The sequence below is a fragment of the Cornus florida genome, unplaced genomic scaffold (genome assembly GCF_030987335.1).
Source record: "Cornus florida cultivar Cherokee Brave unplaced genomic scaffold, ASM3098733v1 CherokeeBrave_3.0.0_Hap2_Chr03, whole genome shotgun sequence".
Classification (NCBI taxonomy): Eukaryota; Viridiplantae; Streptophyta; class Magnoliopsida; order Cornales; family Cornaceae; genus Cornus; species Cornus florida.
In genome coordinates this window covers 24,062,284-24,089,121 of record NW_026775573.1, presented here as the reverse complement: position 1 = coordinate 24,089,121, position 26,838 = coordinate 24,062,284, and the positions used below count along the sequence as shown (strand labels likewise).

Here is a 26,838-nt window from a genome sequence, read left to right as displayed (position 1 = left end):
CGTCCATTGTCTTTGGCGTGTTCACCACCAAACTTGTATGGAACGGTGTCCCCCGGGTCATCGCTAACTTGAACGCTTGAACTGCTATGGAATGATGGCACTCTATCACCATGCTCTTAGTTAGGTTAAACCTGGTAAGAAAGGCTTGGAGACGCTCATCATCATGCTGCTTCATAGTGAACAGACTAGAGATATCTTTTGCCGGGTGTTTATTCCCATAGTACTGGCTTATGAACCGATCACACAAGCTACAAAAACTGTCTACTGAGCCCCTCGGCAAGTTCTTGAACCAGTTAAGCGCCGGTCCAACTAAGCTTGTAGGAAAACATTTGCACATCAAAGGATCATTCTCCATATTCAGTGCCATCTTCAACTGAATGTGATATACATGATCAATCGGATCAATCGTTCCGTAGAATAGAATGAAAACAGGCATGGAAAACTTCCTCGGGCTTGGAGCATTCAGGATCTCGTTAGTAAACGGCGAATCAACTGTCCGTGCTACCGAACGGAGGGCCTCATTCTCTCTTTCAAATCTCATGACGATTCTTTGATCTGTAGATCTTTTTTCCAAGCTCATATAATCATATGTGGCCATTGAAGGCCGATAAGGTGGATCGAACGACCTTTCCTCAGTGAACTCTTTCTGCCATGGCGAGTTAATCTTATGACAATCAAATTCCATATTTTGTTCGTGATTGTGCCTTTTCTGATGCGGATTGAAAGTTGTAGTTTCTTCCTGCTTACGATGCGGATCGAGATGTATAGATCATTCTCGATCCTCAACTCGACGAACGTTTGGCGGTAAATTCTCCATCCTAACCTCATCGCAATGGAGATCGACGTGGTTATCTCCCTCTTGCTCACCTTGATGTGCTTCATCAGGCCGCATGCCTCTTTCGCCCACCGGAGGAGGTCGCGGCGCAACCGGAACCTCTCGGCGCTCCATTCCATCTCTCAACTCTGCATTTTCTTTTCTCAAAACCTCGATCACGTTCATCAATTCATCAAGCTTCATCTGCTGGCCATTCTCCACTGGATTTGAACTCTCTCCTCCAATCATCATTCCGGATCGTTGCAAAGTCATTAACCGAAAATTTCTTATTAGATCTGAACTTTGCCAATGCAGACGCTCCAGATCTGGATTCTAGCTTAGTTGATTTTCGATCGTGATTAACCAGATTTGAGTTACTCCGGCGACGAACTTGCCAAATTCAGCAATCTCAGCAACTTTCGACCGCATAACTCACCAAAACAAGCATAAATCAGAGCTGCGTAGATCGAACGCTAACTTCTCCGATCACGATTTCACCGATCTCGATTCCGCCTTCAACAATCAGGCTTCGCCTTCACGCACTACACTGGATTGAATCAATCTAAATCAAACATCAATCAATCCTCATCGTTTCCCACAGACGATGCCATTGAAGATGTAATAATTCTCTCTCTCTAAATGGACAGAGTTTCATTACATTTCAAACATTTTCCTCCCCCTCTCCTCCATTTTTCACCTATTTATAGATTATTTATAATGTTCTAGAAGATTCCTAACTAACTTCCTCCATTGGGCTCATCCTTGAGGCTTTTGCAACCATGGATCTAATCGTCTTTAAGGCCTCCAGCTTCACTCTTCGGCATTGAGCTTGCCTGATGATAGCTTGATTTGGGCCCAGGCCATTTGCCTGCCCATTCTTCGTCATGCAGGTTAGATCCGGCCCATGCCGCCTTTGGTATCCTCACTTAGCAAAAGATAAACATACCCAAAGTTTAAACGGATTATATCAGTGCCCAATGCATCAATATAGAATTTCACATTTTTCCTTAATGATTATAAAACCTATAAATTACAAATTGCTTCCATTTTTTTCTGTTTGCTGTTTACTCCAACTTCTTAAATATACATTATATAAGTAGAAACATTGTTTTCTTGTAGTTGTACTTGTGTTTTCTTTCAAATTTTGGATAGTAGTAATATATAGGAGAAAAAGTCATAAAAATTGTAGGGTTAATTAGTGTTTTAATGCATGACATATAAGCCTAATAAAATAAAAAATAAAAAATCATGTAAAATTGGTGTACACCTAGTTGCAAATGTATCACAAATCATAATTAAATTACGACTACAAGAAAATAAACTTCTTACACCATAGAACTATCTATATTGTTAGATGAAAATTATAGATGAACAAATTGTTGTATGCAAATAGAGCAGCAAGTCATGAACAAATTGTTAAAAAAAAAAATTTTGGTTCAAAAGTTTAGTCCTAAAAAAATAAAAAGAATGTGATAATTTTTTTTAAAAAAATTTATCTGATGAAAGTAAAAAAGAAAAACAATTCAAAGGAAATTATGTTTCTTTATTGGTGTGGAGGTGGAAATCTCCACCAATGAGGATTCGACACCCAAGCAAGGGATGTCACCAATCGTAATGCACCACGTGTCATGAGCGCCAGCCCACACCAAGTATGGGCCAAGCTTCTATGAAAGCTCAAGAACAAATGAACAAATCTGGACAAGGCCATGTGGGCCGACCCCAGAGTTCAAAGAGCCCAAGGTGGAACTAAAAAGAGAAGCCCAAAAATTCCAGAAAAGATTAAAAAGGTCAAAAAAATTTTACTCCGATAATGAATAGATTCCATGAGCTAATTATGTCTTGATGGTTTACAAGCTACCACGACTGATTTCGATGGTTCTACATGACATAGGCATACACACACACACACATATATACAGAAAATTTCAATAAGCAAGTTAAAAAAATAGTTTGTTTTTATATCCAATAATTAAGATTTAATTCATACATAAATTCTTTATATATATTATATATTATTTCACGGAAGGAATCAAGTAAAGAAGGAAAATGACATTTATAGGTTTTATGTTTTCTTAATCATTCCCAGTTTTTTTTTTTTTTTTTTTTTTTTTTCCTGGGAATGTAGTCTAATTCAATGTTTTTTCAAATGTTTTGTTTATTTATTTTTTGTTTAATTAAAATTTGTTTACTACCAACTCAAAGAATAAAATCATTAGGTAGGCACTGACATCAAGCCTAATGACACTAAGTGGTCGTATTACCAACTAATTTAATTTTAAATTTTAAATTTTAAATTTTAAATTGTTAGACGCTAAGTAATTTAAGTATTTATATCATCTAGCATGCTCTATTATGCACGATCAAAGTCCATATTAAGATAAGATTGCAAATGAATCAAATTTTGCATAAATAATTCAGGTTTAACTCATATAAAACTCGATTTTTAATCGTTGACTAAGCGAATGAGTTAAGCTCGTTGGGTTAAGTTTATGTAGGTTGGGTTGAGTTTATGTAGCTTCGTATGGACTCGCAAGGACTACTGAATGTGCAAGCAGCTAGCCGAATGGGTTTGGCTCATGAACTTAAATAATTTATTTAAGATTAAAAAAATTAAATATAACAAAAATACAAAAAAGAACATATATTTTTTTTTCTAGTTGGTACTCATACACATATGTCTCTTCCGATATTTGAACTTCTGACCTCTCTTTGGAAAATAAGAAGCTGATACCGCTAGGTCACTTGTCTATTGGTTTAAAAAAAACCACACACATATATGACAAACTAAGGCTCCGTTTGTTTGAGTGTAAAATATTTCTTAAAAATTATTTTCTGGTGTTTGATTGTTATAAAATATTTATGAAGAAAAAAAATATTAAAACTTAATAAAAATAACTTATTCATCAATTTTCGACAAACTATTTTATACACTCTACCAGATGGACACAACCTCAATCTCAACCTTACTCTCGACTTAGACCTTTATCAAACACTGAAAAATAAAAATAAAAATAAATATATCTTACCTAAAACAAGAAAATATTTTCCGAGAAAAAAAATTTTAGGTTGAAATAAACGGAGCCAAGAGCCAAAAAAAATACAGGAGCATCTATGAGTTCACCAGTCAAACCAAGTCCGCTTGCTTGTGAACTTCACGAACCCAAGCAAACCACGAGCTAAGTCCACAAACAAACAAGTAGAGCCCAAAGGTCTCAGCTCAACCTGTTGGGAAACGTGCAAGTTTTAAAAACCTTTCGAGGGATTTTGATTCGTAGATCTTGATTCATCACATAGAGACAAGTTTTATACAAAAATAAAAATATAATGTATCATTCAATTAATGAATTGAATACTTACATCAAAGGTCTGAGTAAACCTTTAAATCTTTCCTCTAAAGTGAATGTTCTCACTTATTGTAGATCCCTTAGCAAGATGCCTTCTCCTTGGATCTCCATCTTTTTGGTAATTGTTTTGCCTTTAGGAATCACTTATAAGCCTCCATGAATGACCTTGAAAAATTAGGCTTATGGGAGCCTCCATAAGATGATAACATAAACCCTAATTTCCTAGAGAGAGAAAATATATTCCTTTTTCCTTCTACTAAAAATTATCCCTAAAATATACATAAGCCATGTATATTTATAGGCAACATAAAGATAAAGAAAAGGAAACAACAAATCCTTCTCAATCTCTAATTCACATGTCTCAAATCTAATATGATTCCAATATCAAGTTTGGCTATGAGTGAGAATCCATTGGGCCTATTATTTTATTGGCTACAATGAATTAATAATTGGCCCGGTCCATGGACCCCATTCAATTAATTCATAAATTAATTTCTACACCACTAAAAGAAATTAATTGAACTCCAATTAAATAATAAATAACCTCTAAGTCAATATTACACTTTGACCCCTCTAGGCATAATTAGTTATCGGATAAATAAAGCCACTAATCCGACTACTTAATTAATATATTTATTTTAGTACCTTTGATTATTTCTGGCTCGATCACAATAAAACATTTGTTTGACAAAAATAATAATTTAAATAAATAAATATATAATAAATCATTTTGTCTAAAAACACACGAAGGCCTTCGAATTTACTTTGTGATCAACCATAATCAATACAAAATAAATACAAGTAGCAATGATGCAAATATTAAAAATATAACCCTCTAACTATAATTACATAACTACCCAATGTGTCGGTCTAAGGATCCCGAAGAATCCGCCGAACAAATCAAAATAATTATTAATTAATAAAAAAGTTTATACTTTTCTCATGCTTAAGAGTCAAATGCCATGACGGTGATAGGGAGCAATTGCATACGACGGCTCTCGCAATATATCTCAACTTAACGCGGATCCAGTTCAAATCTTAATTAATTATGAGTCCATCCATAATTACCGACTATGAACCATTTATGATTACTATTTATATATCATGCATTGATTGCCATCACATACATATATATAATTATCTCTTGTAATCAAATGGACACTATCAATTCTATAATGAATCGAAATATAATACATTGAATTCACCAATTGTATAAAACATAAATATTTCAGAAACGTCAGGAACATATGTCACTTTAATCCAAACAGGAATTTGCTATGTCAAGGCATATAAATCCCAACAGCTCTCACTTGCCCTCATAGCCAATTCAAATTGCATCTAACTCCAATGTTATCTAGATGACGATCAAAATTATTGATCAATGACACCTTTGATAATGGATCAATAAAGTTGTGTTCCAATGCAATGTTCTAACTACAAGTACATTTAATGGACAATATCATGTAGAACATGATACTTCCTCTCAGTGTATCTTGTTCCTCTATAGAACCTTGGGTCATTGGTTTGGACTACTTTTGCACTATTGTCACAACATAGCTCAATAGGCAGGCTAGTATACTCCACAACCTCCAAATCAGTGAGATCAAACCAATAGGCTTCCTTTGCCGCCTTTAAGGCTGCAATATATTCCACCTGCAGGTTTAAGTTAGCAGTTGAAATCTGCTTAACAATCTACCAACTGATTTCCCTTCCATTAAGTGAACATACACTAAGTCATGAACCTCATAGTATCTAAATCTGATTGAAAATCAGAACTAGCATACCTGACTAGGACCATATCATCACATCCATAAATGAGTATGATATCATTGGTTCTCCTTAGGTACTTAATGATATTTTTCACAACAGACCAGTTATCAAGTCCAGGATTGGATTGATATCTCTTGACTATCCCTACTATGTAGCGGATGTCCTATTTGGTATAAACCATTGCATATATGAGACTTCCATATACCAAAGCATATAATTCCAGTCTCATTAACTCAATCTCCTCTGCCAGTCTTGTAAAACTACTTACTAGAGAGAGCAATCCATATCAATAAAGCAAGAACTCATTCTTTGAGTTATGCATACCAAACCTGGTCAAAACTTTATTAATGTAGGATTATTAAGATAAGCCTATTTTCCTTTTAACCTGATCTTGCAAAAGCTTGATCCTAAGAATATAGCTTACATCTTGAAAATCCTTCATTTAAAAGTAATTGAACAACTACCTCTTTATTGATGACAAAACTTCCACATCATTCTAAATGAGTAGGATGTCATCAATATATATAGAATCAGAAAAATAATGACATTCCCTTGTACACTCATGATTTATTCACTAAAAAATCTTCTGGTATCTTTTTGTAGATAAACTTGCCTTCCACAGGTATCACCCTACTAAAAAGTTTTACAAGAGCCCAGAATTTATTAAAATACATAGATTCCAACTTTGATTTCATATTAACTCGCCAAAATGATCTGTATCCATATCGGTTCACGCTTCCGTGTAGCTTACTGGGTTCAACTCATGTTTAATAGGGATGTCCATAACGGTCTCACCTAAAAACATGATTCGGTCGGATTTGATAATTATCCTCCCACTACATCAATGTACTGATGAAGGAATCTGTGTATTAGATGATGCTGACGCATCAATAGGGAATTCATCTATAATTCTAAATCTCTATACTAAGTGTATTCATATGTGGTACATCTGGTACTCATACCATATTCTCTAACACTATGTTACTAGGTATGTGATTCATAATATGATTCTCCTATAGATAAACAGTGAGTGTAAACAATCAACTTTTATCATTAAGATCATAAAATAATCCGTCCTAGTGACTTTTAGAGTAGCTATTAAATCTATCATGCTTATGATCTGTTTCCAACTTACTTGTCCATATCAAGCGCACATGTGCAAGACTACCCCATATGTGCATGTGATTCAAACTAAGATTTAGTCAAAAACACAGCTCAACGGTATCCTTGAGACAGACTAAGATGGAATGCAGTTCATAATGCGCATTGATGTCATTAACGCTAAACTCTTAAATGAAAGAAATAATGTGGCATAAGTGATCATAGATCTAACCATGTTAAGTGGAATTCTGTTATTCCTATTTGACACCTAAATGCATTTAGCGTCAATTACGGAAAACTGGTACACAACACCCTCATTGACCATATAGTCTTTGCACTATCCCAAGAAATACTCATATCCTCGATCAGATCAAAGTGTCTTGATAAGTTTACCTAATATGTGCTCCACATCAGTCTTAACCTTCTCAGAATATACCAAGAGTTTAAGACTTATGTTGCATCAGATAAACTTATCCAAAACGTGAGTAATCTTGCTTGGATGTTCATAAGACCACACGTGTCAATGTGTACCGACTCCAATTGTCCCTTATGTCTATTTCATCTGGCTGATTAAGCCCTTAGAGTTATCTATCCTTCAAAACAGGGTTCACAAGTTTGGTTTAGGCTCATCTGCCTCACTAGGTAATTAACCTTCTTTAACCAATCTTTGAATCTCATTTTGACTGATTACAACCCAAAAATAGACACTAAAAATACAATGAGTCAAGAATAACAATTTTTCTCTTAACATTCAATCTAGAAGATGCAACATTAGTTTCTACATTCTGTAAATCTTAAGAGTTTGTGATTATAGTATATTAACCATTTTTCAATGCACCAAAAGCAATTGCATATCTATTCAATTTTATAAAACCAGTTTTACAAAATAACAACACAGTTTTTATAAACCACAAGTGAAACGAGAATAAGATAGCGTCTAACTTCTGTGCATAAAGATAGTTCTCTAATACTAATATCCTCATACTCTCTAATTTCAGATGTAATACTCCCACTGACTTAGCTACAACCTTGACATCAGGTCAAGTACAAATATATTCCATATCATCGAGGCTTCTGGATTCCTGAAATCTTTGCAACGAATTGCAAAAATGTTTAGTGCCTCCAGAATCTATCCATCAGGAATTAATAGATACAACCACATAACATGGCTCAATGATTAAATATACATTTTCCTATGCCACGTCATTGCTTAGACAGTTCGTCCTTTAGTGTCTTAGTTAGCGACAAAAGAAACAGTTTTCTTCGCCCTCAATATATACTGCCTTATTTCCTTTAACATTTTTGAATACCCATGTTTTGTGCTAACCTAGTCCTATTATCATCCTTCTTCTTTACTTTGCCCTTCCACTTGGGCCTAGAAGAAGATGGTATCTAGAAGAAGATGGTATAGATTAGGTTAGATGAATAGGATCGCCTATACTTTTGATTATTCCTATATCTGTTACCAATTCTATAAGAATATCAGCGAGTGTGAACTCAAACTGATTCCTTATTTAGTTCACTCTGGAAAAACCGAACCACTTTGGTAACAAGGCAATAATCATGTCAATTTAAAACTTACCATTCAAGTCAGCCCTATTGACCTCCAGTTCAATTTTTAAATACTAAACAACCATTTTCAAAATACAATTTCATACTGGAGTTCCTTAGGCTATCTTGATGGTGTTCAAGTCTGACATAGTACTTTGGCATACTCTCTATCTAATCTCACCAAAACATCTTATTGACATTTAACATGATACTTGAAGGAAATAAAATAATGTAAATGTTAGCTTTGGAGCGTATTAGAGGTAAACTCTAGAATATTGCACCAAGTCATATCATTTGCTTTATTTCACTTATTCAAAGCATTAATGTTCTCTTGGGTATCTTAAAGTAAAAGGATTAGGTTTAGGAGTAATAAATATATTTTGTACCACCATGTTGTGAATAAAATATCTAAGTTCATTTTCCAGTCAATATAAATAAGTCCAAATACATTAAATATGTAAGCAATCAGATAAAATGGACTAGACATAATATCTGAATATAAATGCATTCATACAATATGCAAGGTGAATTATTAATACTATCATGCATATTTAAAATTAAAATGAGTTTGTTAACCACATAATATAATAAATCTCAATAAAATAAGAGATCATTATCATTATTAGTAAACAATCTCTTTTAATTAATGCGAGTCCCTCAACCCTGTAGCATAATAAATCAACCAATCAATATGTCAATAACTTATCCTGATGGAGGAGTTCATTATTACTATTGTTGGGATTCATTTGCTATTTGATGAGCACTTCCATTAAAATAATAATATGTGGGTCCCTTAACCACTGCATGAAAAATTGGATAACCAATACACCAATAACTTATTCGGTTGGCGAAATTCATTATTGCTATTGGCAGGCAAATCCCATCATTTCCATATCTCTTAAGACAATGCCTTATTTATCATATGAAATGATTCCCGATTTTGTTTAGCCTTTCTAAAATCACCTAGTGTAGACCACTCCGTTGGGGAGCTAACACTATTGATTTTAGATTGAGTGTATAACGTTATTAAATCTCTAATGGAAAAAATAAAATATTAAATATCTTGTCATTATAATCTAGACTTTTTAAATCATGCGTATGGCCTTATTTTTAAAAATCTAATTACAATGAACATTTAATATTATTATTTTCATGAGATAACCATTCTTGTAATATTAAGACTCTTTAAATCATGTGTGGGGCCTTATTTTTGAAGATCTAATTACAATGGTGTTAATAACGAAGGCCATGGGGTAATGTATAAAAATTCCCGCTCCCACTCAATTTTTAATCATTAATAATCAGGATTTTCATTTTATTTATTTACATGATATAATGCATGCAAAACGTCTCGATTTTAATCCAATTAAATTTAGAAAATATTTGGGCTTAAATGATTCACTAATATTTAATTTGAGACACACTTCAAAAATAATTTACAAAAATAATTTTTCGTTTCCCAATAAGTGCCCTCAAATTAATTAGTAATCAAATCCAATTAATTTTCATAATTTAATTAATATAAATCAAGTCATTTAATTAAATATCATGTATCCAATGCATGAACAATAATAATAAATAATTAATTATTCCATGCATCAATTAAATAAATAAATAACAGACAGAAGCAATTTAAATGGCCATTGGATTTAGCTTTTAACATTTAATTACTCTAAGTATTGTACATGCGTCCTCCAACAGCTTGTAAACACCTGTAGGGAGCTGGTACGCGCTTACGGAGGCAAAATAGCAATTGGAATGCGCCCGGAGGGCCCCACACGCGCTCACACAATCACCTGGGGCATGCACCAGGTAAAGGCACGCGCCCCCACGCGCGTGGGAACAATTTCCCTTGGCTGGCGCATGAGATCCACGCGCCAGCCCATGTCCACCTCCTGGCGCGTGTTCCACACGCGCCAGGTGCACTTCCTTGCGCCACATGGGATAACTTCCCATCATCCAAAAGCTCAGATTCCAGTTGCACCATATAATTGTGTTCCGCGAAGCATGTGATCATCAGTCCTTCTATCTCCGGCCAATACCTCGCCGCCGGCAATTTTTCGGTCGCCGGAAAAACGCCGAAAATTCCAGAAAATATTTAAAAAATTCCAGAAAATATAAATTAAGCCAAAAAAAATTCCAAAAAAATTCCGAAAAATTCCGGAAAAATTTCAGAAAATTCCTGAAGCCTAATTTAACCCTCTTGGACCTTCTTGAAGCTTTATAGCACCCTTTGATGAATATTACATGGCTTTAAATAAATTTACAATTTGAAATATAATGGAAAAAATTAAATTACATCATTGAACTTTCAAACGGCTAAATCAAAGCTTTAATTACATTCATCCAAAGATAAAATTACATTAATTTAACCTATAAGCTTCATTCATGGCCCAACCACACATCATCATCTATTCACAATTATACATACATCATTATACATCAATATATATCAATATATTAATTCATACATCAACATACATTAAAAAAATATATATATATGCATATCAAAATTGGATCCATGAATGATGAATTTTGATAAAAACATGATCTCTAGTAATGAATCAAACCATGCTCTGATACCACTGTTGGGAAACGTGCAAGTTTTAAAAACTTTTCGAGGGATTTTGATTCGTAGATCTTGATTCATCACATAGAGACAAGTTTTATGCAAAAATAAAAATATGATGTATCATTCAATTAATGGATTGAATACTTACATCAAATGTCTGAGTAAACCTTTAAATCTTTCCTCTAAAGTGAATGTTCTCACTTATTGTAGATCCCTTAGCAAGATGCCTTTTCCTTGGATCTCCATCTTCTTGGTAATTGTTTTGCCTTTAGGAATCACTCATAAGCCTCTATGAATGATCTTGAAAAATTAGGCTTGTGGGAGCCTCCATAAGATGAGAACATAAACCCTAATTTTCTAGAGAGAGAAAATATATTCCTTTTTCCTTCTACTAAAAATTATCCCTAAAATATACATAAACCATGTATATTTATAGGCAACATAAAGATAAAGAAAAGGAAACAACAAATCATTCTCAATCTCTAATTCACATGTCTCAAATCTAATATGATTCCAATATCAAGTTTGGCTATGAGTGAGAATCCATTGGGCCTATTATTTTATTGGCTACAATGAATTAATAATTGGCCCGGTCCATGGACCCAATTCAATTAATTCATAAATTAATTTCTACTCCACTAAAAGAAATTAATTGAACTCCAATTAAATAATAAATAACCTCTAAGTCAATATTGCACTTTGACCCCTCTATGCATAATTAGTTATCGGATAAATAAAGCCATTAATCCGACTACTTAATTAATATATTTATTTTGGTACCTTTGATTATTTCTGACTCGATCACAAAAAAACATTTATTTGACAAAAATAATAATTTAAATAAATAAATATATAATAAATCATTTTGTTTAAAAACACACGAAGGCCTTCGAATTTACTTTGTGATCAACCATAATCAATACAAAATAAATACAAGTAGTAATGATGCAAATATTAAAAATATAACCCTCTAACTATTAATTACATAACTACCCAAAGTGTCGGTCTAAGGATCCCGAAGAATCCGCCGAACAAATCAAAATAATTATTAATTAATAAAAGAGTTTATACTTTTCTCATGCTTAAGAGTCAAATGCCATGACGGTGATAGGGAACAATTGCATACGACGGCTCTCGCAATATATCTCAACTTAACGCGGATCCAGTTCAAATCTTAATTAATTATGAGTCCATCCATAATTACCGACTATGAACCATTTATGATTACTATTTATATATCATGCATTGATTGCCATCACATACATATATATAAATATCTCTTGTAATCAAATGGACACTATCAATTCTAAAATGAATCAAAATATAATACATTGAATTCACCAATTGTATAAAACATAAATATTTCAGAAACGTTAGGAACCTATGTCACTTTAATCCAAATAAGAATTTACTATGCCAGGACATATAAATCCCAACACAACCAAGCTCAGATCGTTTGGAACATACCCGGTTGTGGGGTTGTTTGGTTCCATAGATTATGTAACCCGGGAGGCTCTTTCTCAGGGAAAAGTGTCTCCTAAAAGTGACATGTGGTCTCTGGGTGTGATCTTGTATATCCTCCTATCGGGTATGTTCTCTAAAGCATAAATTTATATCTTTTCTGCATAAATTTCAGGTATCCACCTTTCATTGCTCAGTCAAATATATATCTTTTCTGCATAAATTTCAGGTATCCACCTTTCATTGCTCAGTCAAATAGGCAGAAGCAACAGATGATAATCGCTGTATGTTAATCCTGTTTTGGGTTGTTAATACAGTGTGTGTGTGGATTCAACTTGTTTGTCTAATTCCTAGAGTAAATGCTTTATGAGCAGGGAGAGTTTAGCTTTCATGAGAAGACTTGGGAGAACATTTCGTCTTCAGCAAAGCAACTGATTTCAAGTCTCCTGACAGTTGACCCTCACAGGAGACCTAGTGCTCAAGATGTACGGTAGAATTGCTTCCAAATTTACTAAATTCATAATGCATCTAAGCTAAAGATAGGGCAATTGAGTAATTGACTAAGCTGTTTCTTCTATATAGGTTAGGTTTATACATGAAAGATTGGAAAGTAAGGGAACAAAAAGAAAAGACAATTCAAAAAAAATTATTTTTTTTTTTATTAGTTACCTTTCTCCATTCTTATAGTTTATTCTTGATATTTTTTAGGTTATAAATGTTTAAACATGAAAGATTGATTATCTATTGAAGTTTGGGAGGTTCAATTAAATTTTGTATAATTAACCATTATTAAGATAGTAGTAACATGATCGATTTAGTCTGTATCTAATTTGTCCCTTTCGATAACCTTAATTAATAAAAAGCATTCATAATGACCTTTCCTAGCGGCCCTTTAAACTTCATTGTTATTTTCAAGAATTTTACTTCTTGTTCAATTGCATGTGTAAGAAGATTTTTATGATAATTATAACACATTGTTTTTATGAACGAGTAATAAAAATATTTTCTTCTATCTGAAAATCAATAGGATCACTCATATGATAAAAGTTGTACTAATAATTTTAAATCCGAGGGCGCTAAAAGTTTTACTAATAATTTTTAAATACAATTAAGCTCTTTAAGCTAATTACTTATTTATTTTCACATTAGCAATGTATTTTTTATCTTTTTTTGAATTGTATGAGCAAAAATCATAAATTTCAAGTTTCATCAGTTTATATATATATATTCATGATAAGCGAAGAACAAAAAAATCATTTAAATTAGTTATTGTGTCACGGACAACTCATTGCAAGTGGGGTTGCAAAAATATATATCATTTAAATTGGTGGTTGTGCCATGCAGAACTCATTGCAAGTTGACTCACAAATCATAACAACCCCTTCACCGCATTGATATTTTTTAGGTTAGGGTAAGATTGATAATAAATAAAGTTAGAGATAATAATTTCTGATTAAATTTTTAGTAATTAACAGTAATAACCGCATTGCTTTAGTCTTATTAGGCTAGTGTGATTAATGGAAAACACATCTAGTAAGGACTGTTTCTAGTAGTGTCTTCAATTCTCATTCTAACAACTCCATTGAGTTAGCTAGTGATCATACCAACCTTCTAATCTACCATTAAATCGTCTTCATTGTTATTTTCAAGAGTTCTACTTTTTGTTGAATTAGGACTATTACATCTGCAAGAAGATAATGCAGTGTAATTTGTCATTAAAAGAATAGTTTATTGTGAGAACAAGTTAAAAGAAATTACTTTCTATTGGTAATAGAGGCTTTACTAATGAATTTTACCCAATCACTTATTTATTGTCAGATTAGCAATGTATTGAGTATATATAAATTTGGAGGTGGAAGCTTATACATCATGTATATTAATAGAAAATTATTTTTGCACTTTGCAATGAATTGTTAGACTTACTCTTTTAGTTGGTCAATTAATAATAAATAAGGATTTGGAGCACACCACTTAATTGTATTTAGTATAAATAGCTAATTAAAAATTATTAGATTAGACAATTAACTACGCAATTGTTCGTATTGATAATGAATCAATGACACTTATGCAATTATTTTTAAAAAATTTTAAGTAAAATTAATCTCATGACATAATATGGTGTCGAAGTGAGTACTCTCTCCTGCAGTATTTGGCGCAATGTTTTCAAAATGAGATCAATATGGTTAGCAATTTCATATTATTTCGGTAGTAAAAGGTAAATTGTATTCTGTTCACATTTTCTAATGTGGGGGTTATAATTCTGCGATATGGTAGCGGATGCCCACAAAAACAGGTAAGTGTGCAAAAGTCTGTGAAAGAGTAAATGAGATTAAGATTGAATTCTCAATCACTCACCAGAATTGAGTTAACTCCTTCTCAATTGGATTATAACAACCGTATGGAATTCAAAGTGATGCAACAACAAGCCATCATGTTTTGATTAAAAAAAAAGAGATTTCAATGCTATAAGTATCTTCATTTTTTCAGTTTACTCCAACATCTTATATGTTACCTTAATTTAATCATGTTTTAATAGAAAATAAATGTTGGCTCAACTTCAATTGAAAATTTTGGTCAGTTAGTAATATGGTTTTTTACATGACAAGGCAAACCAAAGCGAAAAAATAAAATAAAATAAATCATGTAAAATTGGTAGTTAAAAATAAAAAAATCATGTAAAATTTGTAGTTGTGTCATGCACAGCTCATTGCATATGCTGATTTCATATGCATCAACAAATTAAAACTACTGAATGTGCATTCAACAAAATTTTTTTTTTTTTAAAAGTAAATTAGTAAGTTATATAAACAAATTTTTGTTGTAAATAACTTTCAAATTTCCTATTGTAGGTCTCTGAGTTGCGAGACATAAGGGAGCCATAGATGAGAAAAAAATAAAGACGAAAATTGTTCCACTTGTTCACAAATTTAGTGCCACAAATTTTTTTTTTTTATTTCAGTTTTAATCTGATTAAAAAAAATATATAGAAAAGACTATTCAAAGGAAATTATTCTTATATTTTATTCTTGATCATTTTTTAGGTTAGATTTAAACATGTAAGATTGATTATGTTTGGGAGAATCAATTAAACTTTGAGTAATAAATCGTTATTAAATTGGGGAGGCAATATTTGCAATTCACTTTTTTTTTTTTCTTTTTTCTTTTTTCTTTTTTTCTTTAATGTGAACTACAAAAAAGTCCCCTAATTAATGCATCGTATTTTATATAAATTTAACGTGGCAATAAATCAATTATCTTCCTTAATCTTCCATGGCATATTAAATGCACTAATTAATTTTAGATAAAACTATCCTTTATCATCATCTTCTTAATCCTTTCTATATCAGTTATTTCTCTATACAGTATCTTTTTTGTTGATTTTTTATTTTTTTGAAGAAGAAGAACACTGTTGCACTAAATGATTTTTTTTTTTTTAATTAATATTAGATATTGTTAATCTTTAAAAAAATATATATTATACCCTAAGGAAAAAAAAAATTAGAAATATTTGGAAGGTGAATTCTATGGAGGTAGGTTTTGACATAATACTCATTTCTCTCTCTCTTTCTTTTTTTGTTTTTTTTTTTTTCATAAAATCTCTAATCTTGAAATTTTATTGTCAAAACAATTAGGGTTTTCTCATCAACAAGAAAAATTTCAAGATTTAAATACATTTCAAATTAATTCTTAAAAATCACATATAGTAAAAAAAATTTGTTGGGAGATGAAGCTGGTTGTTTCAAATTAATTCTTAAAAATCACACTCTTGACCATAACTTTATAATTAAATTATTATTATTTTTTAAAGATAACCCTTTTGGATATATACAAAATACTGTTTTTCATTTCCCTCTCCAACATTTAGGCTCCATTTGTTTCGACGTAAAATATTTTTTTTGAAAAATAATTTTCTTTTTCAAGTAAAATATTCTTTTATATTTACTTTTTCGGTATTTGACAAATATCTACGTCAAGGTTGAGGTCGAATCCATCGGGCGGGGCATGTAAAATAACTTGTCGAAAATTGATGGATGAGTTATTTTTATTAAATTTTAATAATTATTTTTTTCGTAAATATTTTACGACAACTAAATACCAAAAAATAAAAAAATATTTTACGTCCAAACAAACGGAGCCTTATTAAATTAAGATCACTCGCGTTTTTTAACCTCCATATTTGATGCTAAATGTGATGGTGAAGAACTTCAAAACTATACTGATTGTGAACACACTTTTTTTTCCCGGTAATTGAGTGAGAATGCAATAAAAGAATAAATTTTGTTGTTTCTTTCACTCCATATGTAGTAATACAGAACTTGCCAGAGTAAGCTTCCAATTAAGTAAGAATATTTCTAAACTTTGCTTTATGTCATTTCTAATTAAATTTTAAGTACTATAATTAGAGAGTAATGACTAATAAGTTAATAACATGGTCAATTTAGTCTAATTAGGTTATGATCAATATGTGAGTAAAATAACGTTTGGATGCTACTGTTTATTATGACTGACGACATATATGTGTGTGTGTGGAGAAATTAAATTATTGAATCAAACAATAAATAAAAGACCGGTATATAAATCAAAGTTATAATTGAATTCAAAAAATAAATATAATTGGGTTTTGAATAATTATCGGCTGCACTAGGTAAACCCGATCTATCGCAGCCACTTTAACCCAAAATTAAAGAGTCGCTATCACTATCACATGTTCAAGAAGTTTTGTATGATAATTTGTCATTCCATCTCATTCGTAGTTTTGTATGATAATTTGTCATTCCATATAGAATTCATTCGTTCATGATTCCTCCGTTGTATGAAAGAAGTGAAATTATTTTTTTCAATCCAAACATCAGTAGGATGATAAAGACTTACAATAATGTTATATTTGGAACACTGACAACTTAGATTTGAAATTGAAAAATTTTAATTTAATAATCCAAGACGTCGATTGAGGGTGAGATTTGGGACAATGGTAAAGTTGCTCTATTGTGACTGCCTCCCCACATGCAAAAGATATACATTAAATCATGCTAGTCCTTTTAATGCATATAATTGATTTCGTGCCCTCTATTAGGTTGCTCTTATATCTTGAAAGTTATTAAAAATAGTCATTGAAACTTCTACTCTGGTTATAAAAGAGAAACATCTTGTTTTGTTTCCAATCATTTCAATTAACTCACAGGTTGAAGTAAATCTATATTCTGGATCTAAGATCATTGGAGGCTCTTTAAGGTAATTACTAATTTATTCTCAAATTACCCATGCATTCAGTATGCATAAATTTGGAGGTTAAAGGTTTTATTGTAATAATACATTATGTATATTTGGAGGGACAAAAATTAGTACAACAATGGTACTACGAAGTATATATATAAATAATTTTTTATACATTTTTGTGTGTATATATATATATATATATTAGAGCTTTTGAAATGGAGCAGTGAGAGAGAAGGAGAACCGATTCAAAAGAATGGAGAAGCTCGTTATTAATAACGGCAATATTATATAATCAAATACTTCAGATTTTATGGTTTATTTTTTAAACTAGAGGAAAGATATGTGTAATTTGTCCTTCTAAACTAATTAAAATTATAAAATTTTATTTTTTTATATATAAATTTCAAAGAAAAGAGAAATTAGACCGTACTTTTTTCAATTTTCAATTACAATTACTAAATTATAGTCTTAATTGCACTTAACCCTCTTATAATATCATTTTGTGCCACATAGTCCCAAACTATGTTTTTGGCAAATAATCCATATGATATACAATGATAAAATAGGAGGGTTAATTGCAATTTTGCCAATAGTTTAAGTTTTTATTTTGTAAACTTATTGCAACAGGAAGTGCTTACTCTCCCATAAATGAGAATTTTTCGGATAGAGGAATTGATGAATTTATGACAATATATAATAATGAAAGTGGGTTTAAAATATAAATAAATAAATAAATAAATATATATATATATATATATATATATATATATATATATATATAATCAAAATAATTCATTCCGCCAAACTAGTCTCACTAACAATAATGCATCATTATTCATAAGTAAATTAATATCTTTTATTATAATAGCGCCATTTAAACAAATACAATTTTTTTTAAACCAAATTTTATTAATAAATCAGTAAAAAAAACACCCACTTCCACTATATAGCCAAAATTAAAATAGATTATCCCATCACATGCATCAATATCCAATTTCACATTTTTCCTTCATGATTATAAAAACTATAAATTACAGATTGATTCCATTTTTTCTGTTTACTCCAACCTCTTAAATGTCACTTTATATTACTAGAAACATGTTTTCGTGGAGTTGAACTTGTGTTTGCCTCTCAAAATTTTGGATAGTAGTAATATATATATATATATATATATATATGTGCAAAAGTCATAAAAATTGTAGCCTTTGATCAGTGTTTTAATGCATGACATATAAGCCTAACGGAAAAGGAAAAAGAAAAAGAAAAAAAAAAAAAAAAAAAAAAATCATGTAAAATTGGTGGTTGACACCTAGTTGCAAATGTCACAAATCATACTTAAATTATGACCACAAGAAAATAAGCTTCTTACACGAGAGAACTATCAATATTGTCAGATGAAATCTCTTTAACTTCCGAGAAAAAAATAAAATAAAATAAAATAAAAAATTGTTAGATGAAAATTATAAATGAACAAATTATTGTATGCAAATATAGCAGCGAGTCATGAACAAATTGTTAAAAAAATAATAATTGAAAAAAAAAAAATTTGGTTCAAAAATTTAGTCCTAGAAAAATAAAAAGAATGTGATAATTTTTTATCTGATGAAAGGGCAAAAGAAAAACAATTCAAAGGAAATTATTTTTCTTTATTGGGTGGAAATCTCCACCAATGAGGATTCGACACCCAAGCAAGGGACATCACCAATCGTAATATGCCACGTGTCATGAGCAGCAGCCCACTCCAAGTACGGGCCAAGCTTCTATGAAAGCTCAAGAAAAAATGAACGAATCTGGACAAGGCCATGTGGGCCGATCCCAGAGTGCAAGGAGCCCAAGGTGGAACTAAAAAGAGAAGCCCATAAATTCCGGAAAAGATTTTTACAAAAGACAAAAAAAAAAAAAAAAAAGGTAGAAAAGATTTTACTCCGATAATGATGAATAGATTCCATGAGCTAATTATGTCTTGATGGTTTACAAGCTACCATGACTGATTTCGTTGGTTCTATATATACAGAAATGTTCAGTATAAGAAAATATATACACACCTCAAATATTTATCGTAAAATTTCACCGAACAAGTTAAAAAAATAGTTTATATTTTTATATCCAACCGTTAATTCGTGCATAAATTCCTTATATATATATATATACACACACATATATAATTTCATGAAAGGAATCAAGTAAAGGAGGAAAATGGCATTTATAGGTTTTTATGTTTTCTTAATCTTGCCCAGTTTTTTTCTTTTTTCTTTTTTCTGGGAATGTAGTCTAATTCAATGATTTTTCAAATGTTTTGTTTACTTATTTTTTTGTTTAATTAAAATATGTTTACTACCAACTCAAAGAATACTTTTAACATTCCCCTCAAATAATCATTAGGTAGGCACTGACATCAAGCCTAATGACACTAAGTGATCGTATTACCAACTAATTTAATTTAAAAGTTTAAATTGTTACACACCAAATAATTTAAATATTTATATCATCTAACATGCTCTATTATTGCAAATGGACCGAATTGTGCATAAATAATTAAGATATAACTCATATAAAACTCAATTTTTATTGGTTGACTATGGGAATGATTCAAGCTGGACTCAACAATGTTGGGTTAAGTTTATGTAGGTTCATATGGACTAGCAACTCGCATGGACTACTGAATGTGCAAGCCGTATGGGTTTGGCTCATGAACTTAAAATAATTTTGACAATTATCTTACCTATTTAGAATTAAAAAATTTATATATAACAAAAATACGAAAAAGAACATATATGACAAACTAAAGCTCTGTTTGTTTGAGCGTCAAATATTTCTTAAAAATTATTTACTGTATTTTCTAGTGTTTGGTGGTTGTAAAATATTTACGAAGAAAAAAAAATATTAAAACCTTAAAAAAATAACTTATTCATCAATTTTGGCAAGCTATTTTACACACCCAATAGATTCAACCTCAACCTATACCTTTATCAAACACCAAAAAATAAAAAATAAAAGAAAATATTTTACCTGAAAAAAGAAAATATTTTCCCAAAAAATATTTTACGTTTGACAAATGGAGCCCAAAAATAATATAGGAGTATCTATGAGTTCACCAGCCAAACCAAGTCCGCTTGCTTGTGAACTTAACGAACTCAACCGAACCACGAGCTAAGCTCACAAACAAACAAGTAGAGCCCAAAGGTCTCAGCTCAACCAGGCTCAGATAGTCTGGAATATATATGTGTGCGTGCGCGCGCGCGCTCGCGCATATCGGTTGACTTGCAACCCCAGGAACAATGCATCAGTTGCACCATAGACACAACAAGAGATGGGTGAGATGCAGCTAAGATTTATAGAGAAAATAGATGCCTTTATATCACAGAATTAACTGTCCATGTTTCCAACTCTAAGATGAACTGGGTTGGATGATACATGTACCAGTAGAGACAATAGTGAGTGCATTTTTTAACACACAAAAATAGGGCATGAAGAAAGCTACCTAACAAGACAATTTGAATAGGCCTTTGTCACTTCTTCTTCAGCTCCTATCCCATATAGTTTATTCTCTTGTTCACATCTGCATATCATTCATATAATATACCTTAAACAAATGAAACAACTGTTCAATCCTGATGTCAATCCTTGTCATACCAATCCAATATTTCAACTCTCTCTCTCTCTCTCTCTTCCCTATCATTGAACCAGCCTGTCCTACCTCTTAATTTCTTCATTGTCAACCTGCAAAATTATCAAACCTCGGACGATCTGATTCTCCCCGGTTTCCCATCCAGTTTCTGCAGAATTCACTGTCATGGGGCAGGAGACCAGAAGACTCTGCGATGAATATGAAGTTTCAGACATTCTAGGAAGGGGAGGATTCTCAGTTGTGAGAAGAGGGATAAGAAAAATGAGTTCAGGAAACACCCAAGTAGCCATCAAGACCTTGAGAAGGTTAGGACCATCCATTCCATCCGGGACTCCAGGGAATCGCGGAGGAGGAAAGGGTATGGCTTCCATGGGATTTTCAATGTGGAAACAGGTTTCTGTTTCTGATGCCCTGCTGACGAACGAAATTCTTGTCATGAGGAAAATAGTCGAAGATGTATCGCCTCACCCCAATGTGATCCATCTGTACGACGTGTGTGAGGATCCGAGTGGAGTTCACCTCATACTCGAGCTCTGCTCTGGAGGGGAGCTGTTTGACCGGATTGTATCTATTGAGAGGTACTCAGAGGCCGGAGCTTCAGCTGTGGTTAGGCAAATCGCGAGTGGGTTGTGGGCTCTTCACCGAGCTAATATTGTTCACAGGGACTTGAAGCCGGAAAACTGCCTGTTTCTGGATGTCAGCGAGAATTCTCCGTTGAAGATCATGGACTTTGGTCTGAGTTCTGTGGAGGACTTCACCGATTCAGTTGTGGGACTGTTTGGTTCCATCGATTATGTATCCCCGGAGGCTCTTTCTCAGGGAAAAGTGTCTCCTAAAAGTGACATGTGGTCTCTGGGTGTGATCTTGTATATCCTCCTATCTGGGTATGTTCTCTAAAGCATTCTAAGGATAAATTTTCTAGGAAATCCTGAGATTCTTATATCTTTTCTGCATAAATTTCAGGTATCCACCTTTCATTGCTCAGTCAAATAGGCAGAAGCAACAGATGATAATCGCTGTATGTCAATCCTGTTTTGGGTGTGTGGGTGTGTGTGTGTGTGTGAGAGGTTTTTTCACTCAGTATTCGATTCAACTTGTTCGTCTAATTCCTAGAGTAAATGCTTTATGAGCAGGGAGAGTTTAGCTTTCATGAGAAGACTTGGAAGAACATTTCTTCTTCAGCAAAGCAACTGATTTCAAGTCTCCTGACAGTTGACCCTCACAGGAGACCTAGTGCTCAAGATGTACGGTAGAATTGCTACCAAATTTACTAAATTCATAATGCATCTAGGCTAAAGATAGGGCAATTGAGTAATTGACTAAACTGTTTCTTCTATAGGTGGACTCTGGAAATGGTTTTAGAATAAACATGCCCTAATAAAGTGCCATGTTCATGAGCTCCAACTAGTATGTTCAAGGATGCATATTCACCACTTTAACGAGTTAATCCTAGGGTTGTTTCAGCTCGGAACTCATTTACAGAATGTTCATATAAAATTTAACACGAACCGAATTCTTACACGATTGATCCTTCACTATTCATATTCATGAACAACTCAGTTCACTTGAGAACTCTATATGCATTATAATAAATTGACAACAGTTTCACTATTTGTCTTGTCAACTTCTTGATCCAAGATTTTTTATTTCCTGATCAAAATAAGAAAGCAAAATCCCGGACTTCCTACACCACGTGCAAGCATGATTCAAACTGCTAATCCCCTTGAGTCTAATATTTTTCACATCTTTAAACAGGTTCTTAATCATCCATGGGTCATAGGAGACTCAGCCAAAGAAGAACAAATGGATCCAGAAATTGTTCGACGACTCCAGGGTTTCAATGCACGGCGTAAGCTACGTGCTGCTGCAATAGCAAGCGTAGTGAGTAGCACCTTTTTCTTGAGAACAAAGAAACTAAGAACCTTAGTAGGATCCTACGACCTTAAGCCAGAGGAACTCAAGGATCTCAACATACATTTCAAGAAAATGTAAGTAATAGCCAGTCCTAGTCTCTACTTCTGCAAATGTCACAATAGCCATTAAAGATAGCGTTACCGTTATACATTTATCATCACTAAATTACTGTTATACATCTACCATCTTCATATATTGTAACACTACAGGGATTGCCTGAACTTCAGATATTTTGGTCAGACAGGCTCAAGCCCAGTGAGCTTGAACTCATTACTTTCTGCATGAAATAATTTAGAAGAGAGAGTGACTTTTGAGTTCAAATGATCCATACCCGACATGTCCCTCATGCTTGCATGTACTAACCAGCTTTGTCATATCACCAGTTCATAAGATTTTGATGGAGAGAGCTTTGCTGACTAAGTGCAGATGTGTGAAAGGCGACAATGCCACTCAAACTGAATTTGAAGAGGTGCTGAAAGCAATGAACATGTCATCTCTAGTCCCCCTAGCACCTCGCATCTTCGATCTGTTTGACGACAACCGTGATGGGACAGTCGACATGAGAGAGATACTCTGCGGGTTCTCCACCCTCAAGAATTCGCAAGGAGATGATGCCCTCCGTCTCTGCTTCCAGGTGCAGTCTCCCTCTTGTTGTCAGTGACCACACATAGACACACACCTTCTTACTTCTTATGCCTTAGCAGTCATATAAGCTATCCTGCATGCAACCTGAGGTGATGCATTCTAACAGCTGTGAGCTAAGGACCCTAAAGTTGTTCAGCAAGAGCTGTTAGCTAAGGACCCTAAAGTTGTTCAGCAAGATCAAGTGTTTAACACAAAATAACTTAATGTACTCCTTTGATTGCTGAAGGGTCTCTGTTCCTTCGATAATCAAAGCTAAACCTCTATAAAACCCTGAAAATAAAATAAGCGCCATGAAATACTAATTACTCTTTTTTGTTTGGTCATCAGATGTATGACACAGACAGGTCAGGATGCATCAGCAAGGAAGAAGTAGCATCCATGCTTAGAGTAATTTCTCTACCCTTTCCTCCAAGAAAGACATTTCACTTGATTAAGTTTTCCAATTCTTCCTGATACAGAACCCATTACTTCAACTTGCAGGCCTTGCCCGAGGACTGCCTTCCGGTAGATATCACAGAACCAGGAAAATTAGATGAGATATTTGATCTAATGGATGCCAACAGTGATGGGAAAGTAACATTCGATGAGTTCAAAGCTGCCATGCAGAGAGACAGCTCTCTGAAAGATGTAGTCCTCTCATCTCTTCGCCCAATTTAGTTCTTTTGCAATTCCGTCCACGCAAATGTCTGTTGAGTTCAGCTCTAATCATATGTTGACTTCTTGGAACTTCCTTTGAACATTACAAAATGTAGATCTTTCTGACCAGATTAGAAGGAATAAACTTTTCTCCAATGTTGGAGGCTAAAAGCAGATCAATTATTCCAGCAAACTAAACAAAAAAGAACCTGATCTGGGACATACCATTGGGGTAAACAATAGTTATTTTATAGATTAATAATAATACTTCATTAGAGTTTTTGTAAGACATTTACTCTATCAGTATTGTTGTTTTAATATATATCCATACTACCATAATTACTAGTGCTTCTATATAATCGCTTTCTAATATTAACTCCAACCGAATCTTTATTATGATTTTAAGTGCTTCACCTGTTTCTGATAATGCCTATAATAAGATTGAATGGCTCGGATAAATGATGATTCAGGTTTTAACCAATACAAATTTAATGGGCCAGATAGAACACTTCTAATAATATAAGAATAAATACTTAATTTCTGTGGAATTTAAATTTTAATAAAGAGGAGGTAAATGACTGCAAAGATGAAGTCACTGCAAATAAAAAGTTTGATGAATGTGATATTTAGGATCCAATCAGGTGTCTTGTAATACTCGAAATTTTTCCTCAATGTTGAATGTGACCAAGTCGGACGGATCTAGGAATTTATATTTGTGGGGGGGTGGGGGGGGGGGGGGGGGGGGGGGGGGGGGTTTATAATTTCAGTGGGGACAATTTCAAAATTTTATGAGTATAAATGCAAAAAAGTATAAATTTAGGGGAATAAAATGAAATAATAAAGAATTTCAGTGGGGGCGGATGCCCCCACTGAGCCCTTCACAGATCCATGCTTGGACCAAGTTGTTCCTCAAAAATATCAAAGAAGTAGAATTGTTCAAGGTTTTTTTCTGCCCTAATAGGGTCCAAAGATATCCTCTGTGGTGCCTAAACTAGATATAGATAAACTTCCAAAAGAAGAAACATTAGACCTTTATTTTAACTTGAGTCCCGGTTGATATGTTAATATAGATCCTTAAATGAATATTAGAACGTCAATCCAAATCCAATCCAAATCGGATTTTATAAACAAAATCCATGTCTAGCTCATAGCAATCCAGATCTGACCAATCTAAAATGAAATTCAACTCATTTCATACTTCCATTAGAGACTGATTTATTAGAAGAAAAATCCAAATTACTAAAAGATCTTATCCTGAGCTTCGTATTTTCAAAACCTAGCAATGATAAAGATATTTCGCTAAAGGCCTTTTGAAATTTTAATTAATAGTAAAATGGATACTAACACCCAATTGTGCATTTTTTATACCCAAATTTGATGTGGATCTTCTATAGAAAGCTATATCTTTTTTCTAGCAGGAATTTAATATTACAATTCAAATTTCATGAACTGTGATATCGGTTCTTGGAACAAAACCCGATTCATTTCGTGTCCTGGATATAGACAACCACCGGAAAGTATTAGTTAACCTAGCCAATGGAAGATACTGGATAAGTTTAACTTACCATCCTGTGTAACCCAAACATTGGAGGAGAATAAATAAATAAATAGACAAACAAACTAATGACCATTTCAAACATGCTGCCAAGACTGAAACTTTACCACCTTAATACAATGTCCAATTGAAAAGCATACCAACTCAACTCAACAAAGTCTTTTCCCAACTAATTGGGTTCGGCTCCACGAATCGTACTTTTTTATTCTGCTCTATCAAGGCCAACCAAAGCCTCAGTCAAAAAAAATAAAAAACCAAAATAACAAAATAACAAAAACAAAAAAAGACATAAATCAACTGATTTCAAGTATCAAATTGGTTTGACAACTCAAGCCATTTAATTCTCACAGGGAATGTGTTGCAAAACATAAACAGAACAAGTATATAATAAATACAGATCAAGTGGCAACAAATTAGACCCTTGTGCTCTAGATGCTTTTGTAGGAAGCAACAAAATTGTATATTTAAAATCTATTTATCAAATAATATATTTCACTAAAGGGGGCCAAAACACACTAAATATTAGTAACTTGAAGCTCATTAAAATTGTCAAGTACCAACAACTTCTGGATTAATTCAGGATACGGGAACAGTAGGAGAGCATATCAGTAACAGTGAAAATTAAAGGAA

The 26,838-nt window shown here is 32.8% G+C and overlaps 1 protein-coding gene across 1 annotated transcript; it reads left to right on the top strand.

Annotated features, from left to right (window-relative positions):
* Positions 1-21,528: 21,528 nt before the first annotated feature.
* Positions 21,529-24,691, top strand: LOC132299968 (calcium and calcium/calmodulin-dependent serine/threonine-protein kinase-like). Its single transcript, XM_059796890.1, has 7 exons — positions 21,529-22,342; positions 22,422-22,476; positions 22,592-22,702; positions 23,214-23,446; positions 23,799-24,006; positions 24,345-24,404; positions 24,498-24,691. Exons 1-7 carry the CDS (start codon positions 21,624-21,626, stop codon positions 24,672-24,674), a joined length of 1,563 nt encoding a protein of 520 aa, XP_059652873.1. The 5' UTR covers positions 21,529-21,623; the 3' UTR covers positions 24,675-24,691.
* The last annotated feature ends 2,147 nt before the right edge of the window (positions 24,692-26,838 follow it).

What these genes read in the sequence shown, in the direction of transcription:
- LOC132299968 (XM_059796890.1), top strand. Translation starts at nt 21,624, where the DNA reads ATGGGGCAGGAGACCAGAAGACTCTGCGATGAATATGAAGTTTCAGAC. An exon ending in TTGTATATCCTCCTATCTGG is followed by an intron (nt 22,343 to 22,421) that starts GTATGTTCTCTA and finishes CATAAATTTCAG; the next exon opens with GTATCCACCTTTCATTGCTC. An exon ending in GGAGACCTAGTGCTCAAGAT is followed by an intron (nt 22,703 to 23,213) that starts GTACGGTAGAAT and finishes ATCTTTAAACAG; the next exon opens with GTTCTTAATCATCCATGGGT.